Here is an 18,210-nt window from a genome sequence, read left to right on the forward strand (position 1 = left end):
ATTTCAGAAAAATAATTGAAGACATTTAATCAAAGGTAATAAATCTCAGTCAGCAATAATTCAAATGCGCTTGTAAGCAAATCTATCAGTTGCTGTTAAACAGATAATGACTGGGCATTGATTAGTCACCCGAAGCTCTGTCTCTCTGGCGTTCTGACCATTTTACCTAAAACAGGAAACGCTAAGGCTGTCTCCTACCCACTCTGTTTCCTGCCAAACCTTATATTACATCAATGTCTTCACCTTTTTTTTAATCACCTCTCACCGATTGCACATGAAATAATGAATATCTGCATTTATAGACGGGAAGATATGGCTCAATCATTTCTTTTTTGCTCGTCTATTGTGGTTTGTTTCTTCGCTGCTGTATTGTTTCATGCTTTTCGCTGTGATAGATTTTGTTTGACGCTGTGACATGATTTGGAAAATACTGGGTAGTAGCTGGTGAGAGTGAAAAAGAGGAGCTATACTTACATGATGCAGTTGACGTGTGAATTCCTCTAACTTTTCTCATGGAGATAAATAAAGATGTTTTTTACTGAGGTTCCTCTTTACATTTTGTTTCTTTCACTCCTGTATGGTTTTTTTTTATTTTTTATTTTTATTAGAATTCTCGTAAGATTTAATATTGCTGCATATTATTCATGGAATAAACTTAGGGTTATTGTTATTCTTAGCTTAGATTTTTGGACTTGCCTGGCCTTGTGCTGCTTGCAAATTTCCCCAGGGATCATCAGGCAGACCAACAGTGAGAGGATATGCACATGGTGAGGGAAATGTATGTAAATCCTCTGGATTTCTGTAGCCGCCTACACTGACCAAGGACGAACATGGTGTCCTGACTTTCAGAGTCTGTGATGTAACCAGGTCCTTCCTGTGCAAGTCCAGCTAAAGGAGCTAGAAGAAGCCATTTGATTGTATTTTTTTAATCTTTGTGAACTCTGTTTTATTTCCTCGCAGCCTCTGGTGTTTTTGTTCTCAGCAGTGACAGTTATTCAAACACTGAAATTATTTGTGTGAGACGAATATAAACTGAAAACATCAAATATTAAGTAATTATTTTAGTTAGACTTTCAGTCATTTGACTTCTGTCAGATAGAGATGAGAAACCTAAATGTTCTGAATACCATCTGAATCCAGACTGATCTGGTCTGTGGGTCCCTGATGATGAACCAGCTACTGAAGTTCATCAGAGCAGGGACATCATGATCTCTTGACTTATCTTGTCACTTATCAACTGCTTTGATTTAACAGCTGCAGAACTTAATACAGACACAAAGACCTTCTGCTGCTGTGGAGTTGGACTGATGTCCCTCGCTGCGAGTGTCTTTGGCAGATGAGTCAATACAGATCAGCATTTAAACCTGGATGTTTGAGTTTCCTCTGCTATAGCAGGAAGTGAGCTCATTGATGGGGAGTCAGGTCTCTGGTTTCCTGTTCAGGCCAGGTGAATTACCTGTAGATGTGAAAGAGTCCTGTGACTGTCTGCTTTCCCCGCCAGGTTGATACAAACTGCCCCTATTTCATCACAACAACAGTGTTGGTAATTTCTGTCAGAAAGGAGCTGAGGGTGAAGGGACACTGCTCTAGACAAGCATCCATCCTTCATCCATCTCTTTAACAGGCACCCAACTAGTGTCATGTTGTGAGTTCATGAATCTGCCCTTTAGCCAAACATTTGCATCAGCTCTAATTAAGATGGATGTTCAGGTCTGTTTCCGCCTGTGGTCTGCTGCTTAAATGCAATGAAACAGTAAATGTGTATGTATTTCACACACACACACAGAGTTGTCCATCATCACCAGCTCCAGAACTGGTCATTTGTGCCTGTCAGTCAGAAGTCACTGGCTTGTGTGTGTGTGTGTGCGCGCGTGCGTTTTTAAATGTCATTTTTGACCTATTGAGGATCCTGATGATCCGGGCTCAGAGGCTGATGACTGTGATGTAGATAGAATATTGATTTTGTGTGTGTGAGTCGGGGGAAGCTCGGTGTTATAGTTTAACATGGAGCTCAGCAACAGCGAGATGATAAGATTCAACTCTAAATGCCTTGCAGGTTTATAATTGGATGGAGTAGACAGCTTGTTTCATTCCTATTCCCCTCAAAGTCTGTTCATTCCAATGAGTGTCACTGCCACAACACAACTTTTGTAAGAATGAAAATAAATTTCCCTTTAAGGTCCGTACAGTTGAAACATAGCTGTAAAGATCTGAAGGTTTAAAGGTCCATATTGATGTCTGGAACCCAAACTCTCCTATCTGAGAAATGCATTTCGGCCATTGATTTGGGGTAAAGGAAGGGAACTATATGATGTCGCAATAAGACGTCACCACTCACTCCTCATGCATGAAGATGAGCAGCTTGTTTACTGGACGCAACCTTGTGCTTTTCTCTGGATGAAATGATCTTTGTTAGCTTTTGTCAGCTTTTGTTAGCTCTGCTCTGTCTCTGTGTGGTTGCGCCGGAGCAGATAAATGCATCTCGTTGCCGCTGGTTGGCGATCGGTGATGAAAGCTCTCTGATAACCTGCTGCTTGGCCCAACAAAGCCCAGTCTCTCGTCTATTGTCAGGCCTTTTAATGGTCAATATTTATTCAGCCCTTTCCCACAATGCATGTGGTCTTCAAGGTTCAGGAGACAGACCATTTCTTTATAATACGCAGGGTGAAAGAGGCACCAAGCTCTCTGTCATGTGGAGGTATATTAAAGGTCACGCAATAAAATGCTTGACCTTAAACACATCATGAACTGTCACAAGTCTCTTTTGAACCTTTGTAACCCTTTTGGTGTGTTTCTGTTTTTACTTGAACATTCATCTGGATTAGTTTTTTTGTTTTTTGTTTTTTTCCAGTGGTTTTCTGACTCTTTGTTGTTTTTGTGCATATTTCTTGTCATTGTGTTTCTTTTGCTGAGCCTACAGTTGTGATGACTCCTGAGTTCAGGAGACTGTACACCTACTGTGGTGAAGGTTTATGTTTGATCCATTTCAATATATTTTATAGAGTTATGGTTTAAACGGCTCTGGATACTCCCAAATACCCATAAGTCTAAGCTTTGGTATGAAAAAAGTCAGTAAGAGATGCGCTTTGGAAACTGTTGACAGTTTGTTGTTGAAACAAGGAAAACAATTAGTGAATCATCTCATATAGTGTGAACTTCAGCTTGTAGTTGCTGGTGCTCACAGAGAGGCTGAAAACTGTTGTAGAGCTGCTGAAAACGTGTCAAAGCACTTTGCTAAAGTGCAACAAGAATAATTTGTTATTTTCACAGATCATTTTGAAAGAACTACCATCAATGATGAACGTCCAACATTCGACCGACTGATGTTTTATTGTAAGGAATAAACGTCAGACAGAAAGAGAGTGAGCATCTCGCTGATAAATGATGTCTGCTGTACTCATCTGTCGGTGTCCGGCTGGTTGAGTTTTCATGGCGTCTCAGCTGACTCTTTTGTCCAGGTGACAGTACAGGTACATGGACACTATCATGGCAGCGATCTGCAGGATCAATGCAGACCTTTCACTTGTGGCAAAATATCAGTGTTAATGCTTTCTTTGTTTAAATATCCCGCCAGTTCCACATTTGGAGCTTTAACTCATATCCATGTCACAGATGTTGTTCGTACCAGGATGCTTGATGTCCAGATCTCCTCTAAACAAGTATCTCAGATGATAAAGACATGATTACCACTACCCCATAGCAAGACTGTGGTCCCTTTGACTGTCTCTTAGTCAAAGGGACTACATTCAATGTTTGACCATCTTTTTCTTTTTACCTGTAAGATTCCAATTCCTGCTGCGATTCCTCCGACGATGTTAGCATGCTCTTTGAGCGTCTCCAGGATGTGTTCAAAACAGCCCTGAAGAGGAAAATCACAGTGTAAACGCGATACTCAAATCTGCATAAATCCCACATTGATACATTTTCATTGTGAAGAAATCAGCACTGCTGTTGGATGGATTTTAACCCAACCCTTTCCACCTCACCTGCACAGCACTGCGCTCGGCCTCTTCCTGGCTGCAGAGGGTGCTGTTGTACTTGCAGCAGCTAGTTGGCAGGCTTCCTCCATTTGCCTCCTCAAACATGGAGCCCACAAAGTCCGTGTAGTTGGTGAAGCCACAGCACTTGAGCTGGAACAAGAATGAAAACACAAAGACTGCATACAGTGAGCAAAGAAAAACAAACACACACACAAAAAAACAGCTTTGTGTCGTTTGGATCCATCAATGTCAAGTCAATGTCATATGAATAACCTTAGTTACCTAAGTTTCTGAAGAGGTTTGCTGCTGTGTGAAACTCAGCATTCAGGTCGTCAGTCCAGGTGTGTTGTTGTGTTGCGTGCAGAATGAGTGTGCACAGAAATGGAGAACTGAAGAATGAATTCTATATGTTCACCACCAGCAGACATAACTTGGCCTCTGAGGTAGCACTTTGCTTTCAGTCTCACAGATGCCCCTTTCAGATGAGCAGACAGTAAACGAGTTGATTCCACACGATAAAGTGCCATTTGAAAATGTCTTGTGTCGACTGCTGTGAGCAGGTGAGCTGAGGTTGAGCAGAGTTTGTCTGATTTCACTTTAAAAATTTCAACTTTGAGCTTTGTCCTCAGGGGGTTTGTTTGTGCAGCAGAAGAGAACATTTACTCACCTCAAATACCAGCTTCAAGCACTTTTTTAAAGCAACAGCAGCAGGAAACAGATATATTTGAAGCATTTGTTTAGTTCTGATGGTGTTTACTGAAGCTTTCAAACCTGATGATGCGATTTGTGAAATGAAACCTACACAAAGATTGTTGTTCAGAGCTCAGACATGGAAAAACTGTATTTTTATTTTGTACCTCTGTCATGGTGGTGTTCCAGATCTTAGTTACCACAGGGTCTTTCCCATAATCCTGCTGCAGAGCTGGTTTCGCCCATGCTCTGAGGATCCCCTCTGCCTGTGGGAAACACACACCTGTTAGGTTTCTGACTTAATGTGTGAAGCCAAGTCTCCACACTTTTGAAAAACATTCTCACTTTGTAAACCGTCTTATTCCAAACAAACTTCCTGTGGTCATGTCCTGACAGATCATCAAAACTGAACAAAAGCAGTCCTCAGTGTTTGATTCCTAAAATGGTCACGTCTTTACTCGAAAAAACTTTCTTGAGATACCAGAAATATTCAGACTTTCCAAACGTGAACGGAATGTTTTTCGAAATGTAAGTCATATCCAAAATATGTAACCTGGATCTGTTAAAGATGAAAATCACTTCACATTGTCCCTGTTCATGCAAATACAATCCTCCCCGCTGTTAGAATCCAAACACACACACACTGTGGAAGCCCCTGAAACTGCAGCAGGAGAGGTAATTTTCTAGGAGTCACCTATTCATCAGAAATTAAATAAATCTTCTCTCACACAGAACACCTGGGAAATAAATGGCCAAGGCCCAGCACCTGAAAAAATGAAAGTAAATCAAAAAAAGGCAGAGCCATTATTCTCCATTCTTCTTCTCTTTCCTGTGGTCGTAAACTGCAGGATGGATGTGGTGTGTGTGTGTGTGTGTGTGTGTGGGCGGGGAGGGGGCAGCAGGAAGCATTTACATATATATAGATGCTTGTGACATCTTTGGTCAGACCGCATTTTGTCTGATATTTGTGTTTATCCAAAGTGTGAAAGATGCAGGTGAGGCTTCAGGCTTTTGTTGTGCAGGAATTCTTTCACATTTCTCTAACCCCCCTCCCCACCTTCCTCCATCCTCCTCCTACCTCCTCCCCCATCCTCCCTCTATCTGATTTTTCCATTCTGATAAATAATCGTGTCACATTCAGTCGCACAAAGACCCATTTGATGAGTGTGTGTTACTGTATGCGCATGTGGCCACGTGCGTGTGTGTGTGGGGTGTTTTTCTGTGTATACACTGAAGTGGGAGATTGGTGGGGGTGGGGGTGGGGGGGGTCGCTGTACTAGATGCCCGAGGGGATGCTGGGATACATGCCACAATTAAAAGTGCCCCCCAAGAAGCTGGGAGAGTGGCTGAGATCAGAGGGGGTTATTACCAGCGGGCTAATTCATCACTGTCACTCTGCACCCGCGCCTCGCCACATCCCGTTAAACACACACACACAAACGCACACACTGTAGACTGGCAGGACAAAGCCTGGAGTAACGATAAGGTGTCTATCAGTACAGTGAACACCTTCTACACATGATAACAGTCCTCAGTTCTGTGTCTTATTGATCTTTGTTGCTGTTCCTCAAATAATCATGGATATGTTTTACTGCAGCGGGGCTGGCTGCTAATTGGTTATTGCTTCTTTGGAGGGAAAGTGATGAATGGAAACCTTCATCATATAAAAATGGAAAGTTTCAGTGACGTTTGTAGGAAAACAACAACTATCAGGAAGATCAATACGCCAGTTTCTGCTTCATTTACTGCCAACAAAGACCCTCATACTTTATTGTTAAATTAAACCCACTGAGATCAGCATCAGCTTTAAAAAGGGCAGCTACTGATGTTGTGAATGTTTCCCAGAATCCTGTACTCCTCTGGGGGAAGACAAATATCCTGCCAGACACTAGATATTTAACCTAAGCTGTATCCAATCGAAGACAGAAATCCAAAAAGGAAGGTGAAAAACTGGGAATAATCAGGTGTCACCAGGGGATGAGAGAATAAGATGCAACCCCCATGTCAGCTGAAGGAAATTAATAATCAAAATAATATTATTATGACTAATAGGAAATAATTTGTGTTTTAAAGGTCATTTAAAAAATCAGTTCCTTTCCAAAGACTAAAAAAGCTTCACTGAAGTCCGGGCCATTTTCTGTTAATTTTCTGCTGCCATTTCAGTTCATATTAGAACTAGAATCGTCAGCAGCTGATGCTCAAAATCCAGTTTAGTTCATTTATCCAAAGAAAGAGAAGCACACAAGCTCCGCCCCTTCATTAAAATATATTGGATGAAGCAAAGAACATGCAATCAAATCAAATCTAATTTATTCATATAGTGCCAAATCATAACATCAAATAAAGAAAAGGCATGGAGGTAAAATAATACTGATGTTAATAATCAAATCCATATAAGGTACTTCTAAATTAAATTAGTCTGATTTGACATATGGTAGTATGGAAAATAAAATAATTTTAGTTTTTCATTAAATAAGAGTAAATGAAAGGAATATGAAAGGATATGAAAAGGAAGAAAATGTGTCTGGAAAGTTGTGATGTGTGAAATTTAGATCGAAGTGTGAAGGACACTACAATAATTTTGCAAAGCCAGCTATTATCGAGAGTTTCACAGAGTCTGTCTATGTCAACCTGGAGAATTAAATTCTATATTTCAGTCTGGTTGAAGAACGTCTGGTTAAATGTTCACCAGCAAGTGACTGATCATCTGCTCGGCTGCTGTTTGGCTCAGGGTTGGTTCTACAGATACACACTTGCTGGAGGAAAAAAAAAAAAAGACACTGAAGCTCCAGAACTGAGTGGCAGTTTGTCGTCTCATTTGCCACCACAGTAGTTTCCCATATTGTTCATATAAAGTTATTGATTGGTGGAGCTTTAAATTGAAGTAATTGGAGTTAATCAACTAACATGACTAAAACCCTCCATTACCACCACCACCACCTGAGCAGGGATGGGGGCAGCAATCTGTATTGGATTACCTTTTGTTAGCACATTTCTTTACTGCGCCCGAACGTCGGGGTGATTCATTAAACGCCACGTCACGTCCATTTCATTAATCCACCATGAAGTCCATATCAGCCCCGGTAATAAATCTCCACCCTGGTCACTTCCGAATCACTTTTGGAGGGGGTATGAGGGTGGAAAGAACAACCATGACCACTGACGGCCTCTCATAATGTCTTCTGGAATTGCTTATTAGATCTCCGTTATTCCGACCACCTGAAGGTTATTGGTTTCTCAGTGAGATGAGCTGCAGAGGCCTGGCGGCCAACAGGCAGATTTATGCCTCTGATAAGTAGAGCAGAATAGATCAACACTTTATTTATTGTCTCCTTTCATTGTCTGCGCCTCTGTCTCTTACTTATTGACACAGGACGCCATATATATGCATATTAGATGTATATTGCCCATATTCATTATTCTGATGCTGTTGTGTTTACTGTGTCTTATCAGGAAGCAGGAGATGGACAACTGCTCATATCCGTCACAGAGCTGACAGGTCCCTTTGTGCTTGTAATGAACAGATGATGCTAAAGCTAGCAAACATCGCGTTAAATTGCCACTAAACCATATCTGTGATCTCCTTAAGGGACACAAATCAGTGAGTTATGTCTCACATTTCATTGAGCTTTAGACAATAGCTCAAGCCCCGCTTTCCTCCTCCTTCTCCTATCCGAGTCGGCCCTCGCCAGATGCCGTTTATGTTGCTTTCCTTGGTTAGCTTGGCTCCTGCCAATGGCAGGGAGAGATGGGGCAGACTTATGTCAACAAAGCTGCTTCACCAGCTCAAGCTGCAGTGAATTTGTTTCTGTCTCCAAGGACGCACACACCCACAGGACGCACACATAGACACACAGGAACACAGGAAACACACGTGTTGCTGTTATAAAAAAAAACAAAAAACAGCGAGCTGCAAAGCTTGGGATTGCTGCATAGACCTGCTCAGACCTGCACAGACAAGGTCAGACCTGTTCATATGGTATTGACTTCTGTCTAAGTTCAGGTTCACAGACCCAAGTCTCATCCATGGCACTCCTGAGATCTGATCACTCAGGCCACGTGCAGAGCTGGTTTTCCATCTGATGAGAATACGAGCCTAAAGCCAAAGCAATGCTGTCATTCTTCTCAGAGCCACGAGACATCTCCCCATCATTGCAATTTCAGCTCAAACTGGTTAAACCAACAATAAGCGGCACAGACTGAAATGAAACTCAGATTGAAACTCAAATGAAATTCCCAAACAGTGTGTCAACTCCTCCCTGCAGACGGGGGTGTGTTTGATTACCTAGCTCAGTCCTGGGGCCTCAGATACGTCGCCTGATTGGCTAAAAAAAAAACTCCACTCTATTTTCTTTATCAGCATCCTAGTCTTCACTATCCTGCTTTTACATAGCTCATTTGAAATCCTTGTAATTATTATACGAGGGGCTAAGTGGAAATGGATCATGTGTGTGTGTGTGTGTGTGTGTGTGTGTTGGGGGGGGGGGCACATATGTAAATAGGCTGTTTTGCATATAAAATGCTTTAGCTTCAATATTCCAGAGTAATAAATTGCTCAAAGTAAGAGACAGCGCACGCAGCCCCAGGCCATCCCCCAGTCATTAAATAGCCAAATGTAGTGCAGCGGACATAAAGCCAGTAATTCAATGATGGCCGTGGCCATGATGGAGAATTTACATGGAGATAAAATCCAGAGAGTGGGCCAAGGAGGTGAGAGGTGGAAAGAGAACAACAGAAAGAGATGAGGGGAATTAAAAAGATAAAGGAGAGCGAAAGTGGAGAGGAGGAGGTGTGCTGCCATGTCATCAGGATGGAAAGAAAGAGGTAGAGGTGAAGTAGGGAACTTACGAATGAAGAGTAGGCCAAAGCCACGACCCCTGCTGCCACTTCAGCGATGAATATGATGAAGATGACGGAGAAGAACTGCATGGAGGGAAGAAGAGCAGACAACCAAAAAAAACCAAAACATCATTAGGTCCACTTGTTAGTAACGAAGCAAATATTTGTTTTGTCTGTAATATGATGCATGGGAGATGCTCATCCCAAGGTGCCATCTTTAAATTCCTTTTTCTTATTCCTCGAAAACATGAAATACACCTTCAATGCACGGAGACATGAGAAACACCACAGAAGCAAACTTTGGTATGGACATTTAGATTTTTTTACATGGCGTACGTTTTTTCCCTGAGATCATCTGTGCTCCTGAATGCCAGGCCTGGCTCATTGTTTTTCTGCAATAACTGTATCGATAAAGCTTAGCTGTTTAGGGAGAGGGACAGAAGAGACACAGATCTGTCCTATCGGCTTCTCCGTTCTCTTTGTTCAGTCCATTACCGTCGTCTCATGTTGAGCCTGATGCGCGGCCTTCAGCTCAGCGGGATAAATGTTCTGCCTCTGCTCCTCATTAGACTCACTGCAGTGGACTGCGGGGCAGTTCGACTGGCTCTTAATGAGCAGCATAATGTAACTGTGTAGCTCAGGGAAGGCTGCATGTGGACATTGTCTGGGCTCTTGATATTCTGGATGTAAGTGTGAGGGATCAGTCAGATCAGATCATAGATGTAAAACCACCTCAGGTCATCCGTTTTTGTGGCGCACTATCTACCATCATCATGACGTCAGGTCAATAACAAACGTTCAACTCAATACTTTGTAACATGACCTTTGTTGGCAATGACAGAGGTCAAATGTCAGCTGGTATTTTGGCGCGTTCCTCCATTCAGATCACATCTAGAGCGGTGATGTTTTGGGGCTGTCACTGGGCAACACGGACTTTCAACTCCCTCCACAAATTTTCTATGGGGTTGAGGTCTGGAGACTGGCTGGGCCACTCCAGGACCTTGAAATGTTTTTTACAGAGCCACTCCTTCGTTTCCTGAGCGGTGTGTTTGGGATCATGGTCATGCTGGAAGACCATCTTCAATGCTCTCCCTGATGGAAGGAGGTTTTGGATTAAAATCTCACAATACTCTCAATACACTCTTCTTCTTCCTCCAAACACAACAAGTTGAGTTTTTACCGAAAGGTTCTATTTTGGCTTCATCTGACCGCATGATAGTCTCAAACTCCTCTTCTGGATCATCCATATGCTTTCTGGCAAACTTCAGACGGGCCTGGCTAGCTTAAGCAGGGGGACACGTCTGGCACTGCAGGATTTGAGACCCTCTCGGCGTGGTGTGTTACTGATGGTGGCCTTTGTTTACTTTTGTCCCAGCTCTATGCAGGTCATTCATCAGGTCCATCCGTGTAGTTTTTGTTTTTGCTCACCGTTCTCATGATCATTTTGACCCCACGGGATGAGATCTTGCGTGGGGCCCCAGATCGAGGGAGATTAATTATCATTGGTCTTGCATGTCTTCCATTTTCTTACAATTGCTCCCACAGTTGATTTATTCACACCAACCTGCTTGCCTATTGTAGATTCACTCTTCCCAGGCTGGTGCAGGTCTACAATTTTCTTGCTGGTGTCCTTCGATAGCTCTGGTCTTGGCCATGGTTGAGTTTGTAGTCTGACTGTTTGAGGCTGTGGACAGGTGTCTCTTATACAGATAACCAGTTCAAACAGGTGCCATTAGTACAGGTAAGGAGTGGAGGACAGAAGAGCTTCTTAAAGAAGTTACAGGTCTGTGAGAGCCAGAAATCTTGCTTTTTTTGTGGGTGACCAAATATTTATTTTCCACCATAATTTACAAATAAATTCTTTAAAAATCCTACAATGTGATTTCCTGGATTTTTTTTTCTCATTTTGTCTCCCATAGTTGAAGTGTACCTATGATGAAAATGACAGACCTCTGTCGTCTTTGTAAGTAGGAGAACTTGCACAATCAGTGGCTGACTAAATACTTTTTTGCCCCACTGTAAATCTCCAGGAAGTTCACGCTGAGACTGAACCAGAGCGTTCATGGGTAGCAAATCCAAAACAGGGGCTGAAGCGGGCTAAAGAGCTGCAGGGCTGGTGGTGAGCTCCTGTTCTCAATCTGTTTTCAACATTATGTTTTAAGAGTTTTCCTAAAAGAGGAAATGATAATAAATGAATGAATGTTTTCTACGATAGGAAGGGGATGGGTTTTTGCTAGGCGACTCCTAGTGGCTGTAGCGATGACGAGGGAAAAGTTCATTGAGTTGAGACAGTCAATGGAGCGGCAGTGTGCTCAGGGAGGAAGTTGGGATGGCATGCGTGTTCAGGTCCCATGTGAGAGTGGTAGTTTATGTTGTTTTTATTGCCTCTGACCATTTGTTGTTGTTGTTGTAAGCATGACAACAGAGATTGTCGTATTTTAAGGTTTCCTGATCCTTACTAAAACAGGTGGGCTAATGGTAACCATAACAACAGATAGAGGCAGTGTAGTATGCATGTTTGCAGACCAGACTCATTGTAACAGGAACTTCCAGAGTTGGTTTATTCTACTTTGGCAGCTATTTATCTATTTTGTTTGTTTTTGGCACCAATGAGATGAGAGTCCATAATGTCACAGTGAAGCAATTGACGACAGTCTCGCTTCCTCTGTTTTGGTGTTCCCCCAACACAACACAGCCTCAAAACCACGATACAATTCTGCCTTGGTGGTCAAATGCGAGCATTTGGATTTGTGAATTAAGTAGCAAATATTAAACCAGCTCTCCACCTTCAGTTTCTGTGTGTCCTTGGGGAAGTGAAGTGATTGTGGAACACCTACCGTGAGAAGCAGACACTTGCTCTCCTTGTGGGCGGCACAGCCGCCCAGCAGCCCCAGCAGTACCAATACGATCCCGATGGCAATGCAGAAAAACCCAACGTTGACAAACTGCATTCCTTGGGTGGCAAAGGGCCCCAACAGCTTCAGGAAGGAGCTGCCGTCCACGCTCACCCAGATCCCCATGGCCAGCAGGGTCAGGCCCCCCAGCTGCAGGGGGGAACCACAGAAAAGAGATTACCATAGATTAGTGCAAAACACCACAAATTTGTGTGTATGTATGAATGTATGAAACACAATAACGCCTTTCATTCATGAAAAGAGGACTTGGAGCGCAGAGCCCTCAATACCTTGTAAACCACACCTAATAATGGCGAGAAAAATGTCAATCATTCATTTGCCTGGCAGTCATTCAGATGGGGTCAAGCCAACAGCTCTTGAGGGGGTAATAGGTTTTGGAAATGAGAAGCCGTCTTACATCACTAACTCTGTCTTACTTTTACCTCTTACTGACACCATGACACTCCAATATCCTTCCCTCCTTTCAGAGGTGGGTATTTCCTTTGTGAGAATGGCCAAGTTGCTGCCTCAGGTCTCCCATTATGTGTCCAAGTAAAGCAACAACTTGGCCTTTCTTTACCTCTCTGAGGGAAAATGACTGCCCTTTTCCACAGCCACCTTTATCTCCAGACTTGTTTCAAACAGCTACAATGGACAAATATCCTTTTAAAGATTGTGTCGTGATTGTGAACAAAGCCAGCTGTGGACTCAGTCGGCACTGGTGAAGAGACAATAGCGAAGAGTAGAAAACCTTCTTTTAAACACCTTTTCAGATCTGCAACTAGATTTTGTGAGTTTAAGAAGGAAAGGTAACAAACCAGATGCAATGTGAGGACCAGTTTTCCCTGTGAATAGTGATGGGCAATCCACACCACTGTTTTAGTTTTAAAACCCATTTCCACCCCAAAATGGAGAAACCAAATCAAATCAAATCAAAATCAAATCAGATTTATTTGTATAGCGCCAAATCATAACAAAGTTACATCAAGGCACTTTACATATAGAGCAGGTCTAGACCAAACTCTTTGAAATAGCTGCCCCCTGATTGATCTCACCATCATCTCACTGACTTTCCTCTGTTTTCCAGCAGCCGCTGTTCAGTTAATTCTCCATTTTACCACCACAACTGTGTGTTATGACCAAAATTATTCTGAGGTGACAGATTTAAAATTGTCTCCCCAAGCGTCAGATAAACCAGACCGTTTACATCACCTGACCCAAACCAGAGGAGACTTGATCCACCTTGTTCTGATCAGACGTGACACCAAAATCATGACCAGACCCGGCTGCTCCACTGTGAATGCGTGTTCTAGCTTTTAGTCTTATCTTGGGATGCAGAGGGAAAGACTAATTTCTGGGAATGACTCCGCATTTCATCCTGGGTAGAGTTCCTGCTGCAGTTTCACATTCCAGGGAAAACTATGATACAGCAGCTCCACATTGACTGACAAAAACACAAAGCTGAAGAAAAAGGACAGAATGAACATGAGGATCATATTTCTTTAAGAAAAAAAAAAAAATCAAAAAAACACGAGCAGCAGAGTGGTAACTGTTTAGTACAGATATGGACTTTACAGTAACTGTGCAGCAGATAAAAACATCTTCAAATAGCTTAAAATATTTGATATTAGGGATTCATTCCAAATAATGACAATAATGATAAAGCCCAAAGAAATGTATAAGCTACCAAACATCAGCTGGTCTTCAGAGCTTTTGATAGTTTGTTCTGTTTTTTCTTTCTTCTTTTTAAAATGTCTCTTAGCTCTTTTTGATTTTGTATGTGTGACACTGACTTCAGAACAGCACAAACGTGTGGAATGTTTTCTGTTCAACTTTTCTTCGGTTATTCTACTTTACATTGTTTCTGTGCAGAACACAAGGGGGAAAAAAAAAATCAATCTACGTTTTTAGATCATCCTTACTTTCTAAACTACTATCCTTTTATTTTCTTTACAGAGCCACAAATACAATCACCTGTTTGCATCCAACACAAGGTGAGCGTTAGACAATAGTGTGTAAAACTGGCAAAACTGGCCCCTAACAAAAAAAAAAAAAAAAAATCCAGAACTATGTCACATGTTTTACATTACAGACTGAAGATGACCTGATCCCATGTCATTATCTCCTTCCTCCCTTCCCACTCAGCCTCTCCCTCCCAATGTCTCCACCTCTGACCTTCTCTTCCTCTCCAGGCTTTTATCCTCCCCCATTCTTTTGGAGTATTTCCCATCTCTTTCGTTGCACTGACTGATTTCTTCTTCTTCTTTCCCGCCTATCTACAGAAACCATGTTTGAAACCTGATTTTGTCTGTCAGACTCCATCAGAGTCTCTGCAGTCTTACATTACCCCCCCCCCCCCCCCACACACACACACACACACACACCCCACCATCCTCTTCTTCTGCTCTCCATCAGGCCCTGGCACTCCACACCTCCTGTCAGATGTTAACATCTCCCATGTGGGATTCATCTCTCTTTGTCTCTCTCCTTCTCTTCACTCTATTTTTACCTCTCTGTCAGTCTTTCTCTCTCTCTACCCTCCTCTCACTGAGGACTTTCTCTCCTCATTTCTTGAACCTGCTCAGCACCATCATTGCACCGTTAGCCAAATGTGATACGACAAGCATATTCCCCTTCTACCTCCATGTCTGCCACCATCATCCTTCAGCAGGTATAATTATAGCTGGCATGCTGTCTTCTTTTTTTGGAGAATAGCTAATCCCTTTGATGGTGGTGTGCCATATTCAGGTGGATGCCCTGTCAGTTGAACACCCACACCGCAGTGGGACTGGAAGTAAATCAGGTTTTTGAAGAGCAGGGTTAAAAAACAGTGTCCTATCTATGTCCTCTGGGGGAGATTGGGGGGGGGGTGAACTGAGTGAAGAGACGAAGAGATGCCAAGAGAGAGAAAAATGGAATGGGTCCATCCCATCCCAATCGAAATGGAATTAGTTCTCTCTGAACAGTTTGGGATGAGAAAGACATCAGCTGAGTGTAAAACCCATCTTTATGGGTCATATTGCTGTGAGCAGACAATTTGATTAATGCCCAACACGTGGATTTGCACATGCAGCATTCACATTACAGCCTTCCGTCCAGAGTACAGGTGTCCATCACACCGTTTCTGTTCTAACAATAACAGGGACTGGTTAAGTGACCACAGCTTCTTCTGACACTCATACAAGTCTTTAACGATGGTGCTAAATGGGGACGGCATAAACTCACATCTTCTGATTCATTTCAGGGTGTGTTGTGATTGGTGGGCTGTGGGTGAGGTCACATATTAGTAGGCTGGTTTGATGTCTTTAATACAATGTGATATTCGTATGATGGTGCCATTTAGAGGAGGATAGACCAGAAAGCAGGGGATGGACTCAGGGGGTGTGGCTAACTCAGGGGATGGATTACAGGACAAGGCTGCTGACTATACTACACATGCCTAACAATAGGATGGAAATGGGCTGGTACCCACTGGTGCACAGCGCTCCTTTTAACCATTGACCAACTGCAGTATATTTTTTAGAGTGAATATATCATCACTTTCTTTCAAAGTCCCTGATATAGCCATCAGTTTGTCTATATCAATTTATTTCAGAATTTTACAAATGCCCTTCAACAAAATAATTTCATGTGTCTTGTACACACATACATATCTAGCTCTATATATCTCATAGCATTTGACACTACGGTATGAATCTGAACCCAATGCACGAAATTAATAAATGTTTATGTACAAAGTTCAACTTAAAATCACTTTTCAAGTAAAAAAAAAAAAAAGGCATGAAATGAACAGGAAAAATAGCACCAAAAGACTTTCTAAACTACTGTAGAATTAGAAACAAACAGAGCAGGACAATGCTTGGAGAAAACGAGACAAGGCAAATCAAAAAACCACTAATCACACAGCTAAGCTTGGCACAAAAGATCAAAGTACCAACATAACTCAGGAAACTAGACGAGGCAACAGACCTGGCCTGAACTGTGCGACGGCTTAGTTCTACAGCACGAGACAGAACAAAGGAAGATGCAGACTATATATACACAAGGTAATGGGGAACAGGTGAACACAATCAGGGCGGGGAAAAACAATCAGACTGGCACAAAAGGAAGGGCACGCAAACTGAAACACAAGAGGAGCAGGAATTCCAAAACAAAACAAGACTCCAACACTGATCCAAGACAACACCGAGTTTCAGGACATGACAATGTCTTTTATTCTTCGTAGAATTCATGGATGATAATTCATGATAATATCCAGATCAGATCCAGATCCTTACTCCTCTTCAGCTTCATCTTCTCCTCCAAATGGTTGAAATGATTGAAAAATGTCAAAGAAGAAGCTTTAAACCATCAGCTTAGAGACTGATGGGTGATATCATGCTGGGTTGATACTTCACTTTAGCCACATCAGGACCAATTTCTATGTTTCTGGACTCTGGCAGAATGATCTGGCCTTCCAGGGAGAACTGCACATGTGACTGTTTCACAGCAAAGTGAAACCATAACTTTCCTCACCAGTGACCTAGGCATTTGAATGGTCGCATTAAAGTGTCGTCTTTACAAGATGAAAAGAACCGTTTCACTAGTCTGTCGACAATGTGCTGCCGCCACGACCTTTAGAGCCGGGCCACCAGCTTCATCAAGCTGCAACGCTCAAGTAGAAATGGGAGTCGTGAGGAAAATGATGACAGCGGCAGCTCAGGTGGAGCCAACACGCCCGGAGAATTCAGCTTACTCCCGCCAAAGTTTCCCTCCATTTCACAAACCACATTAGTTACCAACATTAAACCAAAGATGTAGGTGGTGAAATTAGGGACTTTGAAGTTAATGAGATGCAAATTGCTGCAGAAGAGATGAAGGAGCATCACTCAGGTCCCCTGGTTCATGGATCTGAGGAGCTTATGTAACGTCTCTGTTTGCATTGGAGGGTGGAATGATGCGATTTTCTCTGCGTTGCTTGTTTGTTTTTAAGTTTACACACAATTTTTCATGTAAAGACACAATCACACACACACAAACCCTATCCTCCTCCTCCTCATCACCATCATATATGAGCAATCAAAGCAGAAATATACTCACAAAGATAAGCAAGTTGAACAAAGCCATCATCAACTTGACGAATGTGAAACAGGCCATTTTAATCTGAAGGGAAAGGAGATAATAAATTACAGTATTTTTTTCCTTTCATCGTACACACACAATCTTCACACAGCTGCTGTACTATTACTTTGGTCCACATCTCTGCAAAATTACACTAGAAATGACAATGAGTCTTAATGAAAACATGCAGTGCTGGCAGTAGCTAAAGATATGTGTTAATTGAAGAAAACGGAGCCAAATCACAGAGATACATGCAGCAGAAACATTACGGCTCATAAAACACAATCTTACCCCTTAACTGAATTAACACGCCTTTATCTCCACAGCGCAGCAGATTCAAACCAGTTGTTAGTCTCAGTCTTGAGCGTCCAACCGTAAAAACAGAGCTGATGATATTTGTGTCAAAATATAGGGTGTTAATGAAGATATGATATCTACATAGGTAAATGCCTGCGGTGGGGGCTCAGAAATCTGAGCTGTGCTTTTGACTGGCTGCTGGTGGAGCAGGTGGAGGAATGGGTGTGGTTCAGGTACAGGAGCAGATCTGACCCCTGCAGGTTCACGGTGACACAGATTCACAGCGTAGCATCCAGGAATCACAGTTGTGATAGGGACCCACAGTGTCTCTGAACCTAAGCTGTCAGGCTATGAACCCCCCCCCCAACAAACTAAACATATGTTACATAGGATGAGCTATAGAAAGAAAA

General features: G+C 42.4%; 1 protein-coding gene across 2 annotated transcripts; it reads right to left on the minus strand.

The window, feature by feature from the left end:
- Window positions 1-3,321: 3,321 nt before the first annotated feature.
- On the minus strand, window positions 3,322-17,933 carry tspan1 (tetraspanin 1). Of its 2 annotated transcripts, none has more exons than XM_029500777.1 (8): window positions 17,795-17,933; window positions 17,483-17,545; window positions 12,347-12,553; window positions 9,519-9,593; window positions 4,838-4,936; window positions 3,987-4,130; window positions 3,776-3,859; window positions 3,322-3,497 (listed from the first exon to the last, which is right to left on the minus strand). In XM_029500777.1, the coding sequence occupies exons 2-8, from the start codon at window positions 17,537-17,539 to the stop codon at window positions 3,438-3,440; spliced, it is 726 nt and encodes a 241-aa protein (XP_029356637.1). In that variant the 5' UTR covers window positions 17,540-17,545; window positions 17,795-17,933; the 3' UTR covers window positions 3,322-3,437. The 2 variants fall into 2 exon arrangements, with proteins under 2 accessions (XP_029356637.1, XP_029356638.1); XM_029500778.1 differs by having other exon boundaries at window positions 3,334-3,497; window positions 3,987-4,156.
- Between the last annotated feature and the right edge of the window lie 277 nt (window positions 17,934-18,210).

Source organism: Echeneis naucrates, chromosome 4, assembly GCF_900963305.1.
Source record: "Echeneis naucrates chromosome 4, fEcheNa1.1, whole genome shotgun sequence".
Lineage (NCBI taxonomy): Eukaryota > Metazoa > Chordata > Actinopteri > Carangiformes > Echeneidae > Echeneis > Echeneis naucrates.

Bases quoted from the DNA above. Each gene is read 5' to 3' on its own strand.
- tspan1 (XM_029500777.1), bottom strand. From the start codon at position 17,539: ATGGCCTGTTTCACATTCGTCAAGTTGATGATGGCTTTGTTCAACTTG. The intron at 4,131-4,837 runs GTACAAAATAAA...TTCTTGTTCCAG, and splicing joins GGAACACCACCATGACAGAG to CTCAAGTGCTGTGGCTTCAC. The intron at 3,860-3,986 runs GTGAGGTGGAAA...TTTCCTCTTCAG, and splicing joins CCGAGCGCAGTGCTGTGCAG to GGCTGTTTTGAACACATCCT.